This window comes from Mustela nivalis (genome assembly GCF_964662115.1).
Source record: "Mustela nivalis genome assembly, chromosome: 11".
Taxonomy (NCBI): domain Eukaryota; kingdom Metazoa; phylum Chordata; class Mammalia; order Carnivora; family Mustelidae; genus Mustela; species Mustela nivalis.
The window spans coordinates 1,144,559-1,168,516 of record NC_139030.1 but is presented as its reverse complement, the minus strand read 5'-3'; the positions used below and the strand labels follow the sequence as shown (position 1 = coordinate 1,168,516).

Sequence of the window (23,958 nt, the reverse complement as noted above, 5' to 3'; positions counted from 1 at the left end):
TTTTTTTTAAGTCGCCTCCTGTTCTCCAAAGCATAGCTGTCTGTTCCTTTCTCTGTTGTCCTTCACCAGGTTCTCTTTGGGAGCTTAGGTCCAAGAGACACCAATCGGATACTCAGTTTCCTCAGTTTTTGTTGCCTACAGGTAATTATGCTAGAAGTCTGTAGTAGTAGATCTGATTATGCTTGAGCACATTATGCATTCTAGAGCAGAAGGTTTTTGCTGGAAAGCTTCACTGTCAGATACGATTTGCATTTTTTACTAGATACTTTTCTTTGCTCCTTGAGGACAAACATGTTAAGAACTCCTTTGTGCATAAACAGAGTAGCAAAACACAAAACGGTCTATCTGTGGGCTTGAGTCTTTGTTAACAAGATTGGCAATGCTTTAAAACAGGGCAGGGCCTGTACAGTTTGCGTTTGGAATGGTGAGGGTGTGGGAGCAGGGTGGAAACAAGACTAAGTGCAACTCCATCTGTAATTAACAAAAATGCCAAGTCCTCAAATCAAATAGCAAGTATTGGAAATTGAAGCTATTACTCTTAGTTGTTTTTTTTTTTTTTTTAATGTTTTATATTGGTCTTTTTGAGACCCTTGCCCTGCTAATGTTGAGCAATGTTATTGGGCCTATTGAAATCCTGCCCTGTGGGTAATTGCATCGAAGTCCTCTCCTTCTTGGGAATTCGGGGGTTCAAGACAGAAAGATGGACTCCCGATACCAAAGGCTGGGTGCTGTTTGCCCTTCTAGGTCCGTGAAGAGTCTGGCAAGGGGCCTGGAACACCTCCCTCAGGGATGGCCGTCGCCAGTCGGTCAGTTTGATTTACGCGGCTCTGAGCTACCCCGTTCCTGGCTGCTTTTGAAGGCTGCGGCCAGGTCGCGTGAGGCAACATGAGGCGTGGGCGCTTGTGGGGGAGGGGCCGTGGGCAGCTGGGTGACGGGTGCTAAGGAGGGCTAGGGCCAGGCCGCAGGGCGGGAAACCCCAGCAGGGCCCCGGCGCCTACAACGGTGCCCGCCCGGGCCCGCACGAAATCTCCCGGCGCGCTGCACGTCCGTTCACAGAGGCCGGGCGGCCCGGCGTGCAATGCGCCGGCCGACCGTGCGCGTGGCTATGCGGGCGGAACGTGGCGCTCAGATATGAGGCCAGCCAGCCGGCGCCTCCGGATCCGCCCGCCGACTACCCTTTTATTCCAACTGCCTGGGACTCGGCCCCACGAAGGGAAAGCAGCCCTCTAAATTCAACCCCGTAGAGTCGGCGCCAGCCAATAAAGTGCGCTGACTCGGACCACGTGACAGTAGCGGGGCGGTACGCTGGCTGCTCCGGGATCTCTATGGTTTTCGCGGCTCGCTAGAGGGCGTGTGGTCCACTGGAGGACTCCCTACATTCTTCCTCCATTACCTCACTGCCTCCGGTTGCTGCTGGGATACTGGAGGACTCGGGTCCCGGCTAGACTCAGTCCTCCAGCAGCCCGGGGAATACCTCTAGCAGTTCTTCCCTGCCGCCACCGCCGCCCCGCCGCTTCCTCCTCCGCCCGCGGCCGGCCTTCTTCGCCCCGCCCCGTCCGCGCCGCGCGTCCGGCCCGCCCGCGGGCCCGCTTCTCTCGGGAGCCTCCACCTAGGCGCATGGCTCCATGAAGCAGGAGAAGAAGGCAGAGCGCGAGAGGTCCCGTCCACCCCAGCTGCGTCTGGGCCAGGAGAAAAGGTGGGAAACTCGGGCTGCGCCGCGCCCTCTTCCTCCTCCCCCGCCGGGCCCGGCCTCCCTCGGGCTGCTGCCGCCGTGCCCGCCGGGCCTTCTCACCCCAGAGCGATTGGAGGGGCCCGGCACGGGGTCTCTGGGATCAGCGGCGGGGGTCCCGGGGCAGCGTGGGGGAGGGGCTGTCGGGTGGCGGGGGAAGAAGGCGAGCGGGGCCTGCGTGTCCCCGCCGAGGGCAGGGGGGTCGGGAGGCATTGCTGGGGAGGGGTAGGCGGACGCCCCTGCCCTGGGCCGCGAGGTGAGGTGAGGCGAGGCCAGGCGAGCCTCCAGCTCCTTTCGGCACTCCCTCCAGGAAACAGTCTCGGGTCTATGTAAAGTTTGGTGGTCTCCGGCGCCGCCTGGCGGCCCCCACCCACTGTCCCGCCGCCCCCTCCCCCGCCCGGCGTCTGGATTCCACCCCCGCGGCTCGGCCCTCGGTGCGCTACCCGTCGTTCTGGCGTCTCCCCAACTACCCCCAGAGCTTCGTACTCTCTTTCCCCACCCCTTTTTTTCTTACCTTTCACCTTTCTCTCTGCCTGCTTTGCCCCTCCCTGCTCCGACCTCTCCTTGCCCACTCTCTCGTCCTTTTCTTGCCTAACTCTCTTCACACGCACGCTTTTTCTCCTCTTTCTCTTCTCTTTTTTCCAAGCCCCACCCTCACTCTCTGCTTCCTTATCCACCCATAGCCCCATTTCCATTGCCTCTTCAGCTTAAACTCTTTGGGTTTTATGCCTCTCTCTCCTTTCCGGGCTGTAGGTTTTGCCCTTGGTTCCTTGCCCTCCTCCCTTCCCTGTCCTGATCTGAACTCCTCACTTTGCTACACTCCCGTACCCTCATCCCTCTGGGCCTATCCTCTTTCACTGCCCTCTCCTTGGATAGTGTGGGTGGGGCTTGGAGTCTCCTGTTTACATCTTTGGGAATAGCTTAATTCTCTACTACTTTGGGGTGGGGAGAGTTGTTGAAGAGATTATGAAGAGATTTTTGCAAAACTAGTAGTAAGGATGGATGACTCTTAACAATTATCATGTCCACCTGGGGTGACAAGATGACCTGTCCTCGGGACCCTAGCATGCTGTCCAGTAATTCTTCAACACCATCTTTGCAGAGGATTTGGGAATGTGCTTGTATTCTGAAACCAGTAGAGAGCCTTGAAATGGTATATCTTGGCCTGAGAGCAAGTTTTGATCTAAATTAGTGGTGGAGAAGTTTTAATGTGTGTCTCATGTTCAGGTTCAATAAAACCTTTGATCCTCTGTGTCCTCCCTTCTTGGTGATGACACTAAGGATGAGGTGATTCAGTGCATGGGACTGCCATTGCTACCTTATATTTAGATTTGGAAATGTTTTGAAGTAGGGAGAGCTTGTTCCTAGCTGTTGTTTCTTTTTCTTTTTTTTTTTTTTTTCTTTTTTCCTAGAAATTGCTCAACGGAGTTTTAATTTTTTTAAAACCGTATCTTACTTCTGGGCTGCCTTGATTTTGTTCATTCACTGCACCTGCATTTCTGTCTTAGGTACAGGAAGAAGGAATGGAATCGGAAGGAAGAAAGTTCATTTATGAGACAAAATAATTCCTCTCCTCCGTTATAGCTGTTCCCCTGGCAATACAAACTATCTGCTTTCAGTGAGTATTACCTTGGACATATTTAGAATGTTTAGAATTTGTTACTGTTGTTGGTTTTAGTCCTGTGCTAGGACATTAGGATGTAGGTTTACTTTCTCACTTGTATTTTTTTGCTTCCTTGAGAAGGTCCTAATACTAATGAATTTCCTTCCGCTTGCTCTCTAAAAGTAAATTCGTAAAGACAAGTTTATTTTCCATAATCCCAGTAGAGTGACCTAGATAGTGATGTAGTATTATGCTTACCCTTTACGTCCCTCCCTTCCCAACTAACTAATTTTTAAGACAACCAAAGATCAAAACTCTGAGGTTAATGCAGTTCCTAATCAAGGTCAGTTATTGGGTCTCTTCCATATGGTTATAATCTTCAGAGATTTTTGGAACTTTTGCCCTAAATCTGCAGTGGTGATAGTATTTTCCGAAAAATTTTTTATTACAGCCGTATCCCTTTGAGTTTATTAAATGTGGTATGCTAAAACTTGTAAGATAGTTTTTCACACTGCTTCACATCTTATTGGAGCCTTACAATCCCTATGTGAGGGAGACGGGACAAATATTTTCATTTTACAAATGAAAGAACCAAGGCCCAAAAATATCTGGCACTTTGCCATAGATCACACAGTAAAGGGAGAGGAATCTAAAAACAAAACTTCTAACTCCTGTGTTTTTCCTTAAGCTAAGTTGAAATGAGAATATATAGTTCTGTACATTTTTGTAAATCTGTATAAGTTTTAAAAGCAGTTATATAGGTAGATCTGTATTTTGCGGGATCACTCTTATCCTAAGATCAAGTGTATTTTGCGGGGAAAATTTTCAGACAGCAAGTATTTGGATATGTGTATATGTGTATTTTGAGGTTTCAAAAATATAAAAGTGATAGTTTGAAATGATTACCAGAATGTTTATCTGACTATTTCTTGAAATAGTTACATAAGTAGGCCAGAATTACAGTTCAGGTGCCATTTTCCTACTCATACAATATAATTATTGATTTTCGGTTCAACTCTTTATCACGAAGGAAACAACAACCCATTCCCTTCTTTATTTTTTATTTTTTTTAAAGATTTTATTTATTTATTTGACAGACGGAGATCACAAGTAGGCAGAGAAGCAGGCAGAGAGAGGAGGAAGCAGGCTCCCTGCTGAGCAGAGAGCCCGAAGTGGGGCTTGATCCCAGGACCCTGGGATCATGACCTGAGCCGAAGGCAGAGGCTTTAACCCACTGAGCCACCCAGGCGCCCCCATTCCCTTCTTTATAAAGCTTGATTTGAACAGACATCTGGACACTAGGTAATAACAAGAAAAACCAGAGACTCCTTTTTTTCTTTGCCTCTTTCCTGCCTCCCAGATCTATTTGTTAGAAGGTCGTGCTCCCCAATAAGTTGTTTTAAGCTTATCTTCAAAAGGTGAATCTAGATTTTGTTTTTTCATCTTCAAGCTTTTCTAGACATTTTAATCTGGTTATTGTTTGAGATCAGTGGGCGTATGTAAGCTTAAAAGAAGACTCTGGTAGATTAGAAGTGTGGGCAAGTCAGGCAGCCCAGTATTCATTCTCTGTATTTTTTGGCATCTCACAGTGGACAGATCAGTGGATGACTTATTAGAAGCCATTGCTCTGCAAAGAGGAAAAACATCAAGGTCATTAGAGTAATAATTTCATGTTAGTGATAGGATCTTTTAGACTACAATGTAGTTCTTAAAGATTTAATTTATTTGACTACAAGGTAGTTGTTAATAGAATTTTGTTATGAGGGCATTTATTTCTCTAGAAATTTTAAGAATTTTTAAGCTATTGTTCTTTGTAATATACCCTACCATAGTGGTAGTGTTAATAATACTAGACACTCTAATAAATAATAGTTATGTGTCGAGGAATGCTAGATGCTTTTCATGGCTTATTCATTGAATGGTCACAGATCATCCTCTGTGGTATCAGGAGCCTAAGTCCACAGAGATGTGACAACCCACCTGAGTTTGGGTAGCCAGTACATGACAAGTCAGAGTTAGAATTTGAGCCTAGACTATAATCCCAGAGCCTAGGCTCTGTCCTCTGATGATGGGTGTTGCTCTGTGAAGATGTCAGTGAACTTGAGAAGCATGAGGGAGACCCGAAGCAAGGGAGGAAGGCCATCCTCCCCAGTTAGCCAGATCCGTCGGGGTATCTTCACATCTTCCCCTCAATACTGGTCTCTATACCTTCTTTATAAACATTAGCAGTTTATGAGATACCATTTGTCCTAACTCCTGATATAATAAATTATTTCCCAGGCAAATAATATTCCAGTGCATAGCTCTTAAAGCATCCCATCATTAAAAAAAAAAAAAAAAACTTATCAAATACAGTTTTAGAAGCTAGGTATGGCCTGTCAAAGGAAGGCCTTGAGCAAATCTAAAGTTAAATACCACCCAGGGCTAAGTCCAGGACTTTGTTTTAGCAAAGAAAGCAGCTGTAAGCATAAATCAAACCAAGACATTAATTTAAGGGATATCTGATCTAATTTTTAGAATGAATCGGCCATATTGGATATTCATTTAGCTATGAATTAAACCATTCCTTGGTTTGGGCTGAATAGAGTTGATGTCAATAAGAATACATACTAGTAATTCAGTTTCCTTCAGCTTCTAACACACCTCACAGTTGGCACCTCACAGTAGAATCAAAGGTCTAAAGATTAGCTTGTGCCTTAAGCATTCTTTTTATAAAAAAGACAAACCAGTGAAATAACTCAGAGATCTGTAGATGAGATTGTTGGTATGTGGGGCGCCTGGGTGGCTCAGTGGGTTCAAGCTTCTGTCTTCAGCTTAGGTCATGATCCTAGGTCCTAAGAACCAGCTGCACTGGGCTCTCTGCTCAGAAGGGAACCTACTTCCCTGTCTCTCTCTCTGCCTGCCTCTATGCGTACTTGTGATCTCTCTCTATCAAATAAATAAATAAAATCTTTAAAAAAATTTAAAAAGATTGTTGGCATGTAAACTGTATGCAGGGCACTGTATTAGGTGTTGTAAAAGAAAACACAGAAAGACCTCCCGGCCTCTGAGACTAAAGGTAATGAGTTCAGTGCTGTCTGGAATTGAGGTGGCATGGTAAGTAAGCCACCCAGTGTGGTGCAACAGAGCACTGCTCAGGTTCTCCCACAGAGGGAAGAAGAGTTACCATCTTCTGTTATGGACCCTAATGAAGGTCAAAATGCCTTGACTGTTGCATATCAGATAAAGGGTGTGGTGCCTTTTTCAACAGTAAACATGCTTCCCTATACTTGACACAGGTTAGGAGGTCCTGAAGGAAGAGGTAAACTGTGATTCCTGTTACTTCCACCAGGTGTTATCTCCATCTGGTGGAAATCTAGTTTTAATTTGTTCATTCTCATTGATTGGTCTAAAGTAGATAGGCAGTAGGAAAATGAAATCAATGCTGCTGGCTTTTTAATTTTTTATTATTTTTTTAAAGATTTTTTTGTTTTATTTATTTATTTGACAGAGAGAGATCACAAGTAGGGAGAGGGGAAAGCAGGCTCCCCGCTGAGCAGAGAGCCTGATGCGGAGCTCTATCCCAGGACCCTGAGATCATGACCCCAGCCGGAAGGCAGAGGCTTAACCCACGGAGCCACCCAGGCACCCCATTGCTGGTTTTTTAAAGTGGCCCTCAAGAAGCGCCTGGGTGGCTCAGTGCGTTAAGTGTCTGATTCTTGATTTTGGGTCAGGTCATGATCTCAGGGTCCTGGATGGAGCCCCACATCAGGCTCCATGCTTTGCATGGTGTCTGTTTGTCCCTCTCCCTCCACACCTCCCCATGTATGTGTGTGCACACAATCTCAAATAAATAAAATATTTTTTTAAAACAATAGCCCTTGAGGCACCTGGGTGGCTCAGTTGGTTAAGCACCTGCTTGGGCTGAGATCATGATTGCAGGTCCTGGGATTGAACCCTGCTTTGGGCTCCTTTCTGAGCAGGGAGCCCACTTCTTCCTCTCCTGCCGTTCCCCCTTGTGTGCTCTCTCTGCGTCAAATAAAAAATATCTTTAAAAAAAAGAAATGGCCCTTGAGTTTAGCTTTGAAAGAGTAAACCAGCTAAAGGCTTAGAAGGGTCTCAGTGATTTATGTGTTTAATAAAGGTGGTTGATGCGTTCAGTGCTGTCTGGGATTGAGGTGGCATGGTAAGCCACCCAGCCCAGAGCAACAGAGGAAAGAAAAGTTTTTATACCCGATTCCAATTATTTCAGACGAACCGACTTCATAGTTTCCATTCAGGAACTCCTATATCAAAGTACCAATGTTGGTAGTTTACATGAAGTTTGGGGGAAGGGTAAGAACAAATGCACATGCAGCTTTAGAAAAGGTAGAATGCATCATTAGGAGTAATTTGTTTTTAACTGGTTAGTCTGTTGTATTGAAATACTGTTCTGAGTTCTCTTAGGCTGTACTCTCAGAAGCCCAGCTTTTGGAGAAACTAGTATCTCTTAGGTCATTGGAGGGCAGTCCTGGGAGCTGAGTTGGGGACTGCTTTGTTGTGGTGAGATGGCTCACTTTGTTGGAGTAGGATTAAAAGAACCTTAAAGGGAAAGTTACATTTTTGTTGTCATTGTTTTAAGATTTCATTTGTTGGAGAGAAAGAGTGCACCAGCAGGGGAGCAGCAGGCAGAGTGAGAAGCAGGCTCCCTGCTGAGCAAGGAGCCCCATACAGGACTCCATCCCAGGACCCTGCTATCATGACCTGATCCAAAAGCAGACGTTTAACCAATTGAGCCATCCAGGAGATCCCTCAAAGAGAAAGTTTTGATCAAATTGGTAGACAGGGTTGATAATCTAAATAAGTATTTACTAACCGCACTCTCATTTCCTTCACATTCTTCACCTGTAAGTCACTCATTATTTGCCTTAGGCCAACAGATAAGTAAAATATTGGCCTCCTTAAAAACATGTCTTTAGGGGCGCCTGGGTGGCTCAGTGGGTTAAAGCCTCTGCCTAGGCTCAGGTCATGGTCTCAGGGTTCTGGGATTGAGCCCCACATTGGGCTCTCTGCTCAGCGGAGAGCCTGCTTTTCCCTCTCCCTCTACCTGCTGCTCTGCCTACTTCTTGTGCTCGCTCTCTATCTATCTGTCAAATAAAAAAAAATCTTCAAAATTAATTAATTAAGGGGGGGCATGTCTTAAGCCCCCCTACAAGGTAGCCAGTGACATCCACTTCAGACTAATGGCAGTGGCAGGGGCACTGATCATTTTCACGGTCGTGGTTTAAGATGTTGGCTTTGGGCATAGGTCATTTTTTAGGCCATTTTGTTTTATTGTTTATTTTTAATTTGTTTAGTAATCTCTGTACCCAAAGTGGGGCTTGAACTCACAATGCTGAGATCAAGAGTTGCATGCTGCTCCAATTGAGCCAGCCAGCGCCCCTCCTGCTCTGTTTTTATTGACAGGATTCTGTGAACTATTAAGTTAGTTTTAGTATACCCTTGAATATAATCCAGTGTAATTCAAGCCCTTGGGAAATGACTGAATCCAATCGATATTATTGGCAGACCTCATCTTCTCTGTGACTGGTGGAAGGACCCAAGCCTTGGAGGCTGACAGACTGTGGTCCAAATCCTAACTCTGCCACTTAGTGGCAGTTTTGATTTGGGGAAGTTATCCTGCTTCTTTTTTTTTTTTTTAAAGATTTTATTTATTTGACAGAGAGAGATCACAAGTAGGCAGAGAAGCAGGCAGAGGGAGAGAGGAGGAAGCAGGTTCCCTGCTAAGCAGAGAGCCCGATGCGGGACTCGATCCCAGGACCCTGAGATCATGACCTGAGCCGAAGGCAGCGGCTTAACCCACTGAGCCACCCAGGCGCCCCAGTTATCCTGCTTCTTAAGCGCAAGTTTCCTCCTTTGTGAAGTGGTAGTAACATCGTCTGCCTTGCTGAATGGTTTCGAGGATTCAGTGTAATATTTAAAGCGTACCTGTTGAGAGCAAGCACTGATCTAAGTGCTAAGTACGTAACGGATTCCTGGCTCTCTAGGATTTCCATCCTAATGGGACAGTGAAATATGAGCCTAGGTGATAAGAGCAGCTAGATATATTGCCACCTACTAGGTACCAGGCACTGTTTGCATCACTTTATGCATATTAAACTAATTTAATTCTCCGAAAACCCCAAGAGGCAATTAGGAAGTACTATTATTCCCATACTGAGGAAACTGAGTCATAGAGAGCTTGATCCCGGAGGAATCAGAATTTGAACAGACCATTTGGCTCTGGAGGCAGCATTTTTAACCCAAGACAGTTCTCCGTCTTTTAACAGTCTAAACAAGAAAGACAGCAACATCCACACTCAGAAACAAACTTGTCATTGGTGATGGTGGGAGGTGGTTACTTGTCATTGGTGGTGGAGGGGTAGGTACTTACCTAAGGCTTTCTCAAAAGGAAACCTGTGTCAATTTAGACATTGAAGTATACAAACTATTATCCCTCAGCTACAAGCAATTTTCATCTCACTAAGAATTGCCCTAAGTACAAAAATAGTATTTTGTTATAGATCAGCATATATCAAGAACAAAAATAGGGGTGCCCGGGTGGCTAAGTCACTTAGGCGTCTGCCTTCAGCTCAGGTCATGCCCACATCGTTCTCCCTGCCCATTGGACAACCTGCTTCTCCCTCTCCCCATGCTTGTGTGTTCCCTCCCTCCCTCCGTCTTCTCTCTCTGTCAAATAAATAAAATCTTAAAAAAAAAAAAAAATCTTGTGAATTTTTTGTATTTCATTCAGCCTAAAGTGACAACTTATTTGTGTAGAGATAATGGCTTTGCAGATAGGCATGTAAATATCTAATTTGATTAAAAGGTTGTAGAATTGGGGCGCCTGGGTGGCTCAGTAGGTTAAAGCCTCTGCCTTCGGCTCAGGTCATGATCCCCAGGGTCCTGGGATCGTGCCCCACATCGGGCTCTCTACTCAGCAGGGAGTCTGCTTCTTCCTCTCTCTCTCTCTCCCTGTCTCTCAGCCTACTTGTGATCTCTGTCTGTCAAATAAATGAATAAAATCTTTTTTAAAAAAAAGGTTGTAGAATTTACAACCAAAATACTATATTACAGAGCAGTGCATAAAATGGCAAATTATGTTTTTTTTTTTAAAGGCAATTAATGTGTTATATGTCCAAATCACAGAGAGATTTAAGTGTGCTTTTCTCTCAAGTCAGCAGAATTTTACAAACTTTGGTATTATTGACATTGAAATAACTAGGATATATTTTCCTGATTCTGTTGACTCAGAGAAGAAATATTGGTTGTGTTATAACTGTCCATTTTTACTTTAGGCTGTTTAAGAAAAAAAATTCAGTAAAAAAAAATTCCTTCCTTCCATTTACATCATCAGATGGGGTGTTCTGGTTTCCTGGCCCATCCGCTGCCACACATTGTTAAGCTGAGTGAGTTTGCATGCATCTGCCTTGCTGTGACAGGGAGGAAATGGCTACCTCACAAAAGGCCTGTGAAGCTTGGGTCATTTGTGTGAATAAAGGTTCCTACTAGGTTGTAGCTTTTTTTGAATTGGGGTTTTGAAAGGATAGAAAGATGTGTAGACTTTGGAGTGAGTTCAGAGAACCAAAGAAAATGAACAAGGCATCCGAGAATGAGAGCTGTGAGGATGGAAAGGTGGGAGCCTTGTGTTGGAAGGTGTGCTCTTTTCAGAATGGTAGCTAACTGCTTTTCATATTCTCTCGGGTCTAGGGCTGAAATCACAGATTTAGGTTAGTGATGAGTAAAATGCTGAAAGGATGTGGTTAACAAGGAGAAGCATGAAGATTCCTCTGGGACTCTTTAAAAATAGGGTGGTCTAATTTGGAGGCCCTAAAAGGTAGAGAACTGCAGTGATGAAAAGTCTGACAGGTCCAGTGCTATCTTGCAATCTTGAAATGTCCTCGTGCAGCTCCACAATGGCTGCCACCCGCCCGCCCTTCTACCCTAGGGAGTCCTGGGCTAGAGGGGCTGCTCGTTGCTTGCCTCCATCTGTGATGATCATAAGGCTTTATAGAAAGGAAAAATAGTTCTTTAGGAAAAGGTTAGACGTCCCTAGTTTGCAACTCAGGATCTCTTCCAGTCATGCTGGTCCACAGCCTTTTGTGATCTGGTGACTGGATGAGAAAAAGAATTTGGTGACTTTCTACATAGACGCTTTCTTTTTTATTTTTGTTTTCTCCTTTTAACTAACCTTTTGAATTAATGTGTAACTGTTCTCTTTTTGGTCAGGGTTCTGCAGCATTCCAGACCTCGAGCACTGAATCAGGATGGGAAAAAGACGTTGTGTTCCTCCACTTGAGCCCAAGTTGGCAGCAGGCTGTTGTGGGGTTAAGAAGCCCAAGTTATCTGGAAGTGGAACACATAATCACGGGAACCAGTCCACAACTGTCCCCGGCTCTAGTTCAGGACCTCTTCAAAACCACCAGCATGTGGATAGCAGCAGTGGTCGGGAGAATGTGTCGGACTTAACTCTGGGACCTGGAAATTCTCCCATTACACGAATGAATCCCGCATCGGGAGCGCTGAGCCCTCTTCCCCGGCCCAATGGAACTGCCAACACCACCAAGAATCTGGTGGTGACTGCAGAGATGTGCTGCTACTGCTTTGACGTCCTCTACTGTCACCTCTATGGCTTCCCACAGCCACGACTTCCTAGATTCACCAATGACCCCTAGTGAGTAAATCAGTCAGGTACAGGGGACATTAAGAAAGCCATGATGCTCTCTTTCTTGGGTGGTTCCCTTGAGAGAGTCTGGCACTTATAAAAAGCTTTAGTATCATTCAGGCAGAGGATAATGAGAAATGTCTAGACAATATCTAGAACAATACCTGGATTCAGTAACAGAAGAGGTCTAGGTTACACTTGGCAGAGGTCTAGGTTTGTTTTTAAGGTAATGTTGTAGAAATTAGGATTTTGTTCTTGGTTCTTCTTTTGGTTTGTTGGTTTTATATTGCAGTGGGTAGGTAATTCAACCTCTTGAGTGAAGATACCACACATAACATCATTGTGGACCCAGGTGTTGAAGTCCAAGAGAATTGGAAGTGTCTGAGGGCCAGGCTAGAGAATAGGAGCACATTTATTGGGAGGTATGATGCTCTTAATAAGAGTCCCCTCACTTTGTTCATCAGTAATCCCATGGTGATCCCACATGGCTACTCATACCCCACCAAGAATGTCAGAATCTGCTTTACGGTTTTTACCACAAGACTCCCATCATTTTTGTCCCGAACTGGGATCAGTGATTTAAACGGAGTATGTATAAAGTGAAGTAATCCATACCTGTGTTTTCTTCTTCCACAGAATTGGAAGTAACTCTGAGCTACCTGGCCTTCTTTCCTTCCTTTTCTTTTTTTTTAATTTAAATTTTAGAGAGTTAACTTACAGTGCAATATTGGTTTGTGGAGTAGAATATAATGATTCATCATTTATATATAACCCCAGTGCTCATAATAACAAGTGCCCCCCCCTTTTTTTTAAAGATTTACTTATTTTTTGTAGAGAGAGAGAGAGAGAGAGCATGTGAGCAGGGGGGGGTGCGCACGGAGAGGGAGAAAGAATCTCAAGCAAACTCCCCAAGCAGGGTCTGACATAGGGCTCAGTCTCACAACCCTGAGATCATGACCTGAGCCAAAACCAACAGTCCGATACTTAGCCACCTGAGCCACCCAGGTGCCCCACAATTACCCTCCTTAATACCCATCACCCATAGGGACACCTTGGATGGTTCAGTTGGTTAAGTGTCTACCTTCTGCTCAGGTCATGATCCATGGTCCTGGGATCAAGCTCCATGTCAGGCTTCCTGCTCAGTGGGGAGCCTGCTTCTCCCTCTCCCTCTGCCGCTCCCCACTGCTTGTGCACATGCGCGCGTGTGCGCTCGCTCGTTCGCTCTCTCTCTCTCTAATAAGTAAAAAAAAAAAAATGTAAATATCATTTACATTTTTTTTTAATTATGAGACACATTGTCCCATCCACCTCCATCCATCAACCTTTAGTTTGTTCTGTACCATTGAGTCTCTTACAGCTTGTTTCTCTCCTTTTTTTTCTCCCTTCCCCATATGCTCATCTGTTTTCTTTCTTAAATTCCACATATGAGTGAAATCATAATGGTATTTGTCTTTCTCTGACTGACTTATTTCACTTAGCATAATACACTCTAGCTCCAGCCACGTCATTACAGATGGCAAGATTTCGTTCTTTTTGATGGCTGAGTAATATTCCATTGCATATAATATATATCGCATTTTTATCCATTTGTTAGTCAGGGAACATTTGGGTTTTCTCCATACTTTGGCTGTTGTCGAGGTAGATGTGTGTGTGTGTGTGTGTGTGTGTGTCTGTATATACAATATAAATTTTTTTAAGGTGTTTTTTTTTTTTTTTAAGATTATTTATTTATTTATTTGACAGAGAGCACAAGCAGGCAGAGAGGAGGGAACCAGGCTCCCTGCTGAGCAGAGAGCCCAACGCGGGACTCGATCCCAGGACCCCGGGATCATGACCCGAGCTGAAGGCAGAGGCATTAACCCACTGAGCCACCCAGGCACCCCTTAAGATTTTATTTTTAGGGACGCCTGGGTGGCTCAGTTGGTTAAGCAGCTGCCTTCGGCTCAGGTCATGATCCCGGCGTCCTGGGATCGAGTCCCGCATCGGGCTCCTAGCTCAGCGGGGAGCCTGCTTCTCCCTCTGCCTCTGCCTGCCATTCTGTCTGCCTGTGCTCGCTCTCTCCCCATCTCTCTCTCTGATAAATAAATAAAAAATTAAAAAAAAAAAAAAGATTTTATTTTTAAGTAATCTCCATATGTAACTTGGGGCTGGAGCTCACAACCCTGAGATCAAGAGTCTGTTCCTCTGACCCATCCAGCCAGGTGCCCCTTAATTGGCTTTAAAAGAACACTGAAGAGATGTTTTTGGAGCATTCATTGACCTAAGATCACTCATTCATTCAGCTGTGAATGCCATATTGGAGCAAGCATAGCCCCACTGGTCAGGGAATGGAGAGGGTATGAAGAAAAAGTCCTCACTTTTGGGAGACTTAACAAGTTGGCAAATCACACACACAAAGCTAAATAATGTGTTATGGCACATTGGACAGAAGTAGAGGGAAAGTTATTCCTGTGCGATTGTGTCAGAGGAAAGAATATGTAGAGAAATGTAACTTTTTAGGGACATATTTCCATGGGATACCATGGTCAGAAAATTCTTGACTGAACAGGAGGCGATTCTAAGCCTTAATTAATCCTTATGGGATCAGGTGTGTCCCACGCAAGAGAGGGATGTGGACTTGGAAGAGTAGGTGTGGCTGCAGTGTTGTAGGGAATGGGCCGTTTTATTCAGGGGTTTATATTTCCATCGTGCAGTGAAATTCTTGAGGGGTTTTGAGTAGGTTTGGGGACAAAAACTTTCGTGCTGTTCAGGTGTGTACTATAAGGAAAAGATAGGCAGCAGATCTGCTTAGTAACAGTGACCAAAGTAGATAGCTTTAAAAATTTAAGTTGATTTTTTGAAGTATTTTGCTCAGTCTGAGAAATAAAGGCATAGGAGTACAGAGGAAATACCAGGATGAAGAGACAGCTCTGTAACCTGTTTATAAAAAATTCTGTTACCTCTAGTCTGATGTAGCTTGACAGTGACAACGCATGACTTTGGCCAAGAAGTAGAAAGTGATAGCTTCTAATAATAGGCTTTCTTGCAGAAACATTGGTTTTTTTTTCCCCCCCAAACATTTAAGTGCAGGACAAGGGGCAGAGATAATTAGGGGAGTAATGGGGGGTTGCAGGGAATGGGGGGAAGTTATGCAGGCCCAGTGTCAAGTAACTGGGGAACATGGACACTCCTAAAAATAGAGTAAAGAAAAGGAGAAAGACTTGGAAAATTAGAAGTTGAGTCCTGGCCAGAGGGAAAGGAAAGTAGCACAGACATGTCAAAGTGTATTAAAAGTATTAGCAAGGATCATAGGAAGGGCTGCACAGAGCTCCTTTCTTCACACTGTCTTACTGTGGACTCCCCTCTCTCTCCATCCAGAGACTACACAGTCCCAGAAAGGCAGAGTCCTTCAGATAGCCACAACTCACAAAACAGTCCTTTTGGGGAATAACAGAAATGAATGGGGCAAAAGCAAAGGTTTTGTTACTACCCATGATTGATTTGGGGCTGGAGAATGTTTTTTGTTTTGCTTTTGTAGTCCGCTTTTTGTGACATGGAAGACAGGGCGGGACAAGCGGCTTCGTGGCTGCATTGGGACCTTCTCAGCCATGAATCTTCATTCAGGACTCAGGGAATACACGTTAACCAGGTAATGACACCAGACATAAGCTCTATAGATAAATTGGCTAGAATTGAAACAACTGCCTGACTTTATTTCTTCTAAATGGTAAAGTTTGAGTGTTCTCTTTTTGGTAATCAGGGTGTACGGGGGCTTTAATCTGGTAAGTCACTCAGCTGTTCAAGTGTAGACATTTAATAGCATCAAGTTATTTTTAGCATATTAGTGCGGATAGATAATCAATATTCTCTGCTTAGCTCAGGATTCATAAATTTTCAGGCACATAATGTTGGCTCTCGGCTCCAGAGCAGCCTCACTTATGTTTTCTGTCCCCCTCCAGTGCACTTAAGGACAGCCGATTTCCCCCCTTGACCCGAGAGGAGCTGCCTAAACTTTTCTGCTCTGTCTCCCTCCTTACTAACTTTGAGGATGCCAGTGATTACCTGGACTGGGAGGTGAGAACAGCCGCATTTGGAACTCTGCATCTCTCGTTGCATTTGGGTTCGGGTTAGTACATGGTAATGTATCTCCTTTATTGAGAGAGGGTACAAGAATGTTAAAGCTCAGTTTGGAAGCAACTGGGGGCCACAAAGGTGATGGGAAAACTGCTGTGATCTTAGAAGTGGGAAGAAATGTGAAGTCTTTCTTTTCCTGTGTCTTCCCAGTCCACTCCTATTCCATAGCCTTCTCCCACGTCTAATAGGATATGATACTGGGGATAAAGAGCATTCCAGATCCCTCCTGTAAGCCCTTGAGTAAGAGTTGTGTGGAGTCATGAGCCTAGATGAAAACCCTGTGGTATGTTCAATGGAATAGATTAAAGGTGGAATAGTTCAGATTATTGGATAAGTGGTTGAGAGAATTTATTTCTATAACCCTCATACTTGGAGAGCTGAAATTACTTTGGCTTCTATACCTGAGGCAAAGAGTTAGTCATGAAAAAGGAGCAGGTCTGCTTTTCTCAGACTTGGATCGAGCTGGTCAGGGGACAGTGTCAATTAAACGTGGTTGCCTGAAGTTCCATTAGAGTAAGTAAATGCTCTTTATTTGATTATTTCTCCTGTAGGTAGGGGTCCATGGGATTCGAATTGAATTCATCAATGAAAAAGGCGTCAAACGTACAGCCACATACTTACCTGAGGTTGCTAAGGAACAAGGTGAGTTTTACAAATGGAATTTCAATGAAGGATACTATTCAGTGTCACCGTTTAAAGGCAGGAAAGTGGCATTTATTGTCTTTGAGCCCAACTGCAACAAAGAATGAGTACCTTTCTTCCTCTTAGTGTCTATCAAAGTTTTATAAAATGAGAAATAAACTCCCAAAATATGCAGGAGCTGGGGAAGAAAAGGGGTAAAGACTTCCCTTACCCTCTTGTTTCACTTCCTCTCAGTGAAAAGTTTTATTCCTTGGCCCCCAAAACTAGAGGTAATTGTAGCAAAATTCCACCCATCAATTGGACCATATTATAGAGTCCATTGTAAAGGGAAGTTGCCCATATCAGTGGATGTTGAATTTTTGATCATTAATTATTAGACAGCGTTATACTTGTTAAAAGGCAAAACATAATCTTCTCTATATTTAGAAGAATACCTTTCAGTGTTGCTTGTGTGCTCTGTGATGTGTAACCCAGTTTCTTTTCTCTCTTCATCCTTCCCACCTTCCCTTCCTCCTCTCCTGTCTGTTTTTGAAAATAACATGTAAAACACAGTATTTATTGGGTGTAAACCTGGAATAAAGAGAAATATCCAGTTCAGTGTATCAGTGAACTAATTATTTGGAGAGTGATTGCCTTATTGGTTTCCATCATGGTTGTGTTTAAACTTCAGAAGCAGTGTGGATGTAGGATAAAAAGGAAGCCTTTTAGCCACTTTGAGGCCATAAGTCTAACATTTTTGTACAAAAAAGGACACCATAAATATTTCCTAACAGTGAGATGTGGCGGTAACAGATAATCCGATTACTTGTGCCTTTTGAAAATTTTTTGGCAAAATTTAAAAATTGGGTGTAATTTAGGGGTTTCTCTTTGGTTTTCAGTTTTGATGTGTTTGGTTTTATCTGTTAAAAATGTGCAGGAACAACACAATGATGTATGTGTGAACAACTTTCCTGTGTCCTTCGTGAAGGATTGGCATCCTTCCTGCTGTCAGTTCTCTGTAATAGATAACAGGACTCCTAGAAATCATCAAAGTAAAGGAAGGCCACGCAAAGACATACAGGCTACAGAATTTTAATTCTCTCCTCTCACAGAACAGCCTTGGTTACCAGCACTAGACCAGCAGGCCAGTCTTAAGTTGAGACCATGTTTACTCCTAGATAATTAAAGTGGGATCACATCTGACAAGAAAGACACAAGAGCAGGGGGCCTGGGTACAGCCTTTTTGGTGTTTGTCCAGTTATCATCTCATGTCTCTGATTCTACTTGGATGTCACTGAGGCAGACGGGGCTCTAGGGATGTGGGGCCATTGTCCAGAGCTCCCCTTGACCCTGGCATACCTGGCTGCTTCTCTTTTCTTGCCATTTGAGAACATACCCTACTCTTATGTCATCGTGCACTGACCTCAGTGTGCCTCTCTTCTCCTCAGACTGGGATCAGATCCAGACAATAGACTCCTTGCTCAGGAAAGGTGGCTTTAAGGCTCCAATTACCAGTGAATTCAGAAAAACGATCAAACTTACCAGGTAACCCACTGTCTCATTTTCCTTGTCATTTTAATTTAGCTTGGGTTGGATGGAGGATACTTTTGATGGAAAGGACTAGAAAGAATTTTCTCCACTAATGTCCCTCAAATAAAGAGATCTGGGTCAGGTTTAAGCTGGGAGGAAGCATGGCAGCAAAGACAAAGATTTCCCAGTGTCCTGGGCATCTCTGAAGCTGAGTTGATGGCAGAGCTGGAGCAGAGTTCAAGCCACAATCAGGTGGTGGATGTCTTCACCAGACCCACTGCTTGGGAGACTTAAAGGGGGCAGACTGAGGTCAGCAATGAAGGCTGTCAGCGCAGAGGTCCAGGGTCAGTTGAAGTCACATGCAGTCAGGTGGCAGGAGATACAGGTGGCATGTTAACAGTGAGAGTGTTCACAGAGAGTTACAAGGAAATACCCCTCTCGTTGGGAGAGGGTACCTCAGTGTAGTAGAATGCACACGGACTTGGAGTCTGAATCCCAGCTCCACCACTGCTTAACTGTGTGACACCTGGGCCAGTTACTTACTCTGCCTCTCGGGGGGGGGGGGGGGGGGACTTTCCTGTATGTAAGAAGTGAATGATAATGCCTTGGGGTTGTTTTAGAGTGTGATAAGGTAATGTATGAAGAATTTCTAGCCCAGGGCCTGGCCATAATTATAGGTGGTCAGTAGATGTCAGTTCTCTTGCCATCCCTACTGAAATCGGAAACACTGAGAGGTTTAGCTTCTATGGGCTTCTGTGGGCCTCTGTTGGCCCCCTCATCTGTAAAATACTGAATAATCATATACTAACCTCACAGGTCTATTTGGAAGATAACCCAGTGTTTTTGAAATGCTTTGGATTCCAAAAAAAAAAAAAAAGGAAAGAAAAAAACTTCAAATACAAAGCATTATTATTATTATTATTATTATAATTTATTTGAACAGCCATTTCCCTGTCAAAATTCAGGAATAATCACCTTGCAGTGGAGGAGTGATTACAGTGGGAAAGAGATGGCTCTGGGTAAGGATTGTCACACCCAGCTCCTGTGGTCTGTAGTAGGCTCCATAGGTTTGTAACACCCCATGCTTCGCATCCTGACTCATGGCTCTTTCCAGAGCAAAGCCAAAGTGCTATGAATTCTGTTCTGATGACCCTGTGATATGATATGGCATATTCATCTGGGAATTGAGACCCGTCCTTTATAGCCCCAGGATCCTTTAACCTGCTTCATCAGAATTTGACCCAGAATTAGGTATCTGTGCCCCTTTTAGTTATAAATAACTTGTTTGTTGCTTTTCTGCAAGTTAAGGTTGCATTTCTGTCAAATTTATCACATATTATGCAGTAGATATGCAGTTTGCGCTGGGCATTGGTATAGCCATCTTCCAGTCTGCCACCCGTGTAATTTGACCTTGACATTCTTCATCCAGACCCCAGTAGCAGATTGCTTAAGAGCAGCCTGATAAGTAGTGTTTAAAGGTGGGATGTGCAGAAAATACATTCTCAGGGGTGAATTGTGATTGTGCTTTTTCATCTTGTTCATTTGTAATAACAACATTGTTTTCTTGTGCTGTCTTTCATTTTCTGTAAGTAAGATTGCTCTTGGTCTTCCATTTTTATTCTTTCAAAATGTGGAATAAGCTTTTGGTTTTCTCTGCTGAGTGACTTTACAGAATGAAGAGTTTGAGGTTCCTAATACCCTTTCCTGTTTCCTTATACAGGTACCGAAGTGAGAAGGTGACAATCAGTTATGCAGAGTATATTGCTTCTCGACAGCACTGTTTCCAGAATGGCACTCTTCATGCCCCGCCCCTCTACAATCATTACTCCTGACACACGGCTGCATGACCAGTCCCACCCCCCTGTGGCCACCAATGGCTATGACATCATTGGAGCAGATGCCTCCTCTTCCTGGTCCAGTTACTTCTATTACTGCACCATTTTATGATGCTAGCTTCCGTTGCCAAGTCTGCCTCCAGCTGACTGAGGGGGGGTGGGGTTATACTGAATGAAACAGAACTTGAGGGGCCCAAGCCTTATCTCAGCCTTTCCTCAATATGGGGTTCCGTTGGATTGGGGCTCCTCCATGACTAGTGAGAATTACCGTGTGGGTTCAGAAGACCCTTGGCATGCAGGTGCCACTGCTGATTTGCTGCCTCTGTGTTGGCCACACAGTGGAAGCCGGAATTGGTGGTTCATGAAGGCTTACCCCACACACACCCCTATAGCCTCCCCAGATCAAGTAGGTGTATTCCCCTGGCAGTCTGGGCAACGGAGACCAACAAGAAACATTTTTAGGTTGTTTTAAATTCCTTTTTTAAACTTCCAGTTTATTGCGTACCAAGAGTTGATTACAACCTCCATGCTTCATAAGTGGACGCCATGTTAGGGTTGAACGTGGGCACCATGAGTCCTCTGAGGCTCCTGGACAGAGACCCACATCAAGATCGGAAGCCCTTTGGATGGCGTGGCAGATCTCATTGCTCAATTAGCCTCGAAGGTTTTCTCATCCCACTCTCAGCTGGATTTTCTGGCACTCTTCCTGCATTGAGTCTCCTGGTATTGAACAGAGCTCTGTGGTGTAGCCTGCTGAGGACTGGACTGGGATGCCCTTGGGAGGTCCTGAAATCATCGCTGCATGCAGTGAGAAAGGAGAGACCTCTTCCTTACCACCCGGCTACCTCACTCCTCTACTGGTAGCAGTGCCTATAGCTGGATCTAGGTTCTCAGAAGGCATAGGTTTTCCAACAAGCACCTGGGTTGGGCTTTAGAAGGACACATTGTCATAGGAGAGAATCCAGGGTCTCCAAGCTGTTTTTCTTTTCAGGCAAACATCCTGAGGGACCTTTAAGCAGAGGAGTTCCTTTGTCTAGTTTGCCTGGAGAAGTGGGAAGACTGTTGCTGTTTCAGTCCTTTCCAGGACTTTAGAACAAAGCAATGTAATTAAACAAAATGAATCTTTATCTTGCCTAACATGCTGGGAATCTTCACCCCACCGTGGCAAAGTTCCAAATAGCTCATTTTATTCTAGGTCATTCAGACTTTCATGTGGCATATTTCCCCTCCCCATTGTTGCTGATTCCAAATAGCTGTCAGCAGGTTTCTCCTCCCTCTTGCCTATTCCTCCCTCATTTGGTGGCAGAGTTCATAGAAGCTGGGGACTTGGAAAATGCTTTGGAAACGTCACAGAGGCACTGCTGAAAAGATTCACAGGAAGAGGTGGCCAATTGGAAGAAAGGACCTGGAGGGTGATACAGTGGTTTTCAACAACATGCTTAGAGAACTCTTGAAGTGGATTGGGTGTCAATCCGGTGAACACCATTGTTTTGATTTAATTTATTTTTTAAAGTTTATGTGGTGATGGTGTGGCTTTCCAAAATGGGCAAATATCCAAATCAAAAGAAATTTTGAGTTTTCTTCTGCCAGAAATGGGGGAGGGGAAGCAGGGACATAATCCAAGAAACGACACACTTGCCATTCTAGGCATTGCTGTCTCATTTCTTGGGAAGAAATGGATGAGGGTGAGCAGATTTGCTTGGTACCATCCTCTGCTGTTTATGAGGATATGAAATGTGCAAGGGAAGTGGGCTGACTTCAGGATGCCCAGGTCAGGCAGCACCACCCTATCTTAACTGTTGTGCTGCGTTCTTGGTATCCTGCCACTTTTCCCTTGCAAGGTTAATGAAAAAAAGCTTTTGAAGATTAAGGAATTGTTTCGTGATTTCCTGCTGCTGAGAATAATAAATGTCTTGTTCACAAACAGATGTGACGATAGTTACTCTTAGGTGCCATGGATTGATGTCAGGGTGGTCAGCTCTGGTCTAAACTACCCACCTCCAATTTATACAACAGTATTGATACATAGGGCTACACTCATTACTGTTCAAGTGTTCTCTGTTAAAAGTTGTGTTTAATTTCTAAAGATTAAAAAAAGCAAAAAAAATGGTGCTAAACTTTCACCCCTGAGCACGCTCAGTGAGACTGGTCATGCAAGCATTTACTACAGTGCCATGCTCTTCAAGCCTATTTTTTTCTTGTAGAAATGTTGCCCTATTTGTCTTCCCCAATGTATAGTATGTTTTTTATTTTATTTTATTGAGGGTGGGGTAGGATACCTGCCGTTTAAGAAATGAACAGAAAATTTTAAAACCCACAAATGGGGGAAAAAATCAGTGCACAAGAATTGGGCTGATTAAGCCCAGCACCACACTGAAGTGGGCTCAGTGGTTTTGGAGTGAAGAAGCCTTACTCCCTGCACATTCCCTCATGCTCCCATACAAGTCCAGCAGTGGAGATGCTCAAGTCCCTCTGGTCTGGTCAGGGGGACCCAGGAATCGACCAAGTAAAACTATTTGGCCCCATAAGAAATGCCACTGTCCGTGTCTGTCCTGAATGGGGCCTAGTCAGGAAGCAGTCTGAAAGTGTATGGTCATGGTCACCTCAGTAAGATGTGGGACAGGTGGCTCTCAGGAAAAATACTAAGTCTGGATCATCCATGTGGCAGCTTTGCATAGGGAGATGACAGCTCCGAACTGGAACTGAACTGCCTTCCACACGCTTGACCAAAGCAGTGATGAGGGTGGCCAGTACATGTGGTGTGAGTGGCAGGTGTATAAAGAAGGGAATGTTTTCTGCTTGGTGTTTACTTTGTCCTTGGGCTGCTCAAGCTGAACAGTATGTAACTGCTGTAAAGGAACCAGCCCATGTTGGCTGGTTCAGTTCGGAGTTTGTTTCATCCCTAGCTGTGAGTGCCTTTTGGTCTGGAAAGTTGGCTTGTCTCATAATACCCACAGCTAGGACATTCTCTCTGTAATTATGAATTGTTCTTGTTTTATGTTAACTAAAAGAGAATGTCTTTGATCACTAGGATTTGTCGGTGTTGGATTGTTTCCACTGTGAGGTTCTTAAACTTTTTCGCATCATAATATTAAAGCAACTCATGTTAGAGAACCTTTCAGTGTGAAAGGTTTGTAGTTGAGACATTACATATATTTTATTGTTTATAATAAAAATCATCTATACAGAAGTCCTGGGTGTTAATTTTAATATTTGCACAAGACCTGTTTTCCATGATGTGTTAACACCTACACTTTCACTAACTGTTGATGCTATTTTCTATTGAGATTCTGGAGCCTAGGGAGCTATGTGTTTTGTTTTGTTTATTTTCATTCTTACTTCCCTGAAGCAAGAGACTTTGTATGGCCTTTAGTGCAAAGACTTCAGACCAATTCTTTGTATTACACTTGGTTGCCTCTTGGCTATATAACTTCTGAGTGCAAATCATTGAACTCTTTAACAAAGTATTGTAGAGAATAAATCATCATGGGTAAAAATTGTCCCTTTTTTTTTTTTTTGGAATAGTGGCAACAATATTTTAAGTTTATTGCAGTAATCTCCACCCAACGAGGGTATTGTACTCAAAACCGCAAAACCCAAGAGTCACACCAGTGTGTAGAGGAGTCTCCAGCTGAGTCAGCCAGGCACCCCTCACAGTTACCTTTTTTTTTTTTTGAAGATTTTGTTTATTAGAGTGCACACAAGCAAGGGGAGCGGCAGGGGATTTGGGGGTAACAGGCTTGATCCCAGGACTCCGGGATCATGACCTAAACTGTAGGCAGACACATAACTGACAGCCACCCAGACACCCCATCATCTTATTTTTGAAGACAGCCACCCAGCTGGTGTTTTTAGTCAGCCTGTG

General features: G+C 44.2%; 1 protein-coding gene and 1 long non-coding RNA gene across 2 annotated transcripts in view; one reads left to right on the top strand and one right to left on the bottom strand.

The window, feature by feature from the left end:
* The window catches only part of LOC309844125, a 71,514-nt gene extending 69,183 nt beyond the window's left edge, over nucleotides 1–2,331 (bottom strand). Inside the window, exon 1 of the long non-coding RNA XR_014300505.1 lies at nucleotides 2,244–2,331. This is a non-coding gene — a long non-coding RNA (uncharacterized lncRNA). The remainder of the gene's footprint in view (nucleotides 1–2,243) is intronic.
* Nucleotides 1,286–23,590, top strand: AMMECR1L (AMMECR1 like). The gene is made up of 8 exons (XM_082690343.1): nucleotides 1,286–1,696; nucleotides 3,238–3,347; nucleotides 11,559–12,003; nucleotides 15,512–15,622; nucleotides 15,933–16,047; nucleotides 16,659–16,749; nucleotides 18,177–18,273; nucleotides 19,979–23,590. The coding sequence occupies exons 3-8, from the start codon at nucleotides 11,597–11,599 to the stop codon at nucleotides 20,088–20,090; spliced, it is 933 nt and encodes a 310-aa protein (XP_082546469.1). The 5' UTR covers nucleotides 1,286–1,696; nucleotides 3,238–3,347; nucleotides 11,559–11,596; the 3' UTR covers nucleotides 20,091–23,590.
* The last annotated feature ends 368 nt before the right edge of the window (nucleotides 23,591–23,958 follow it).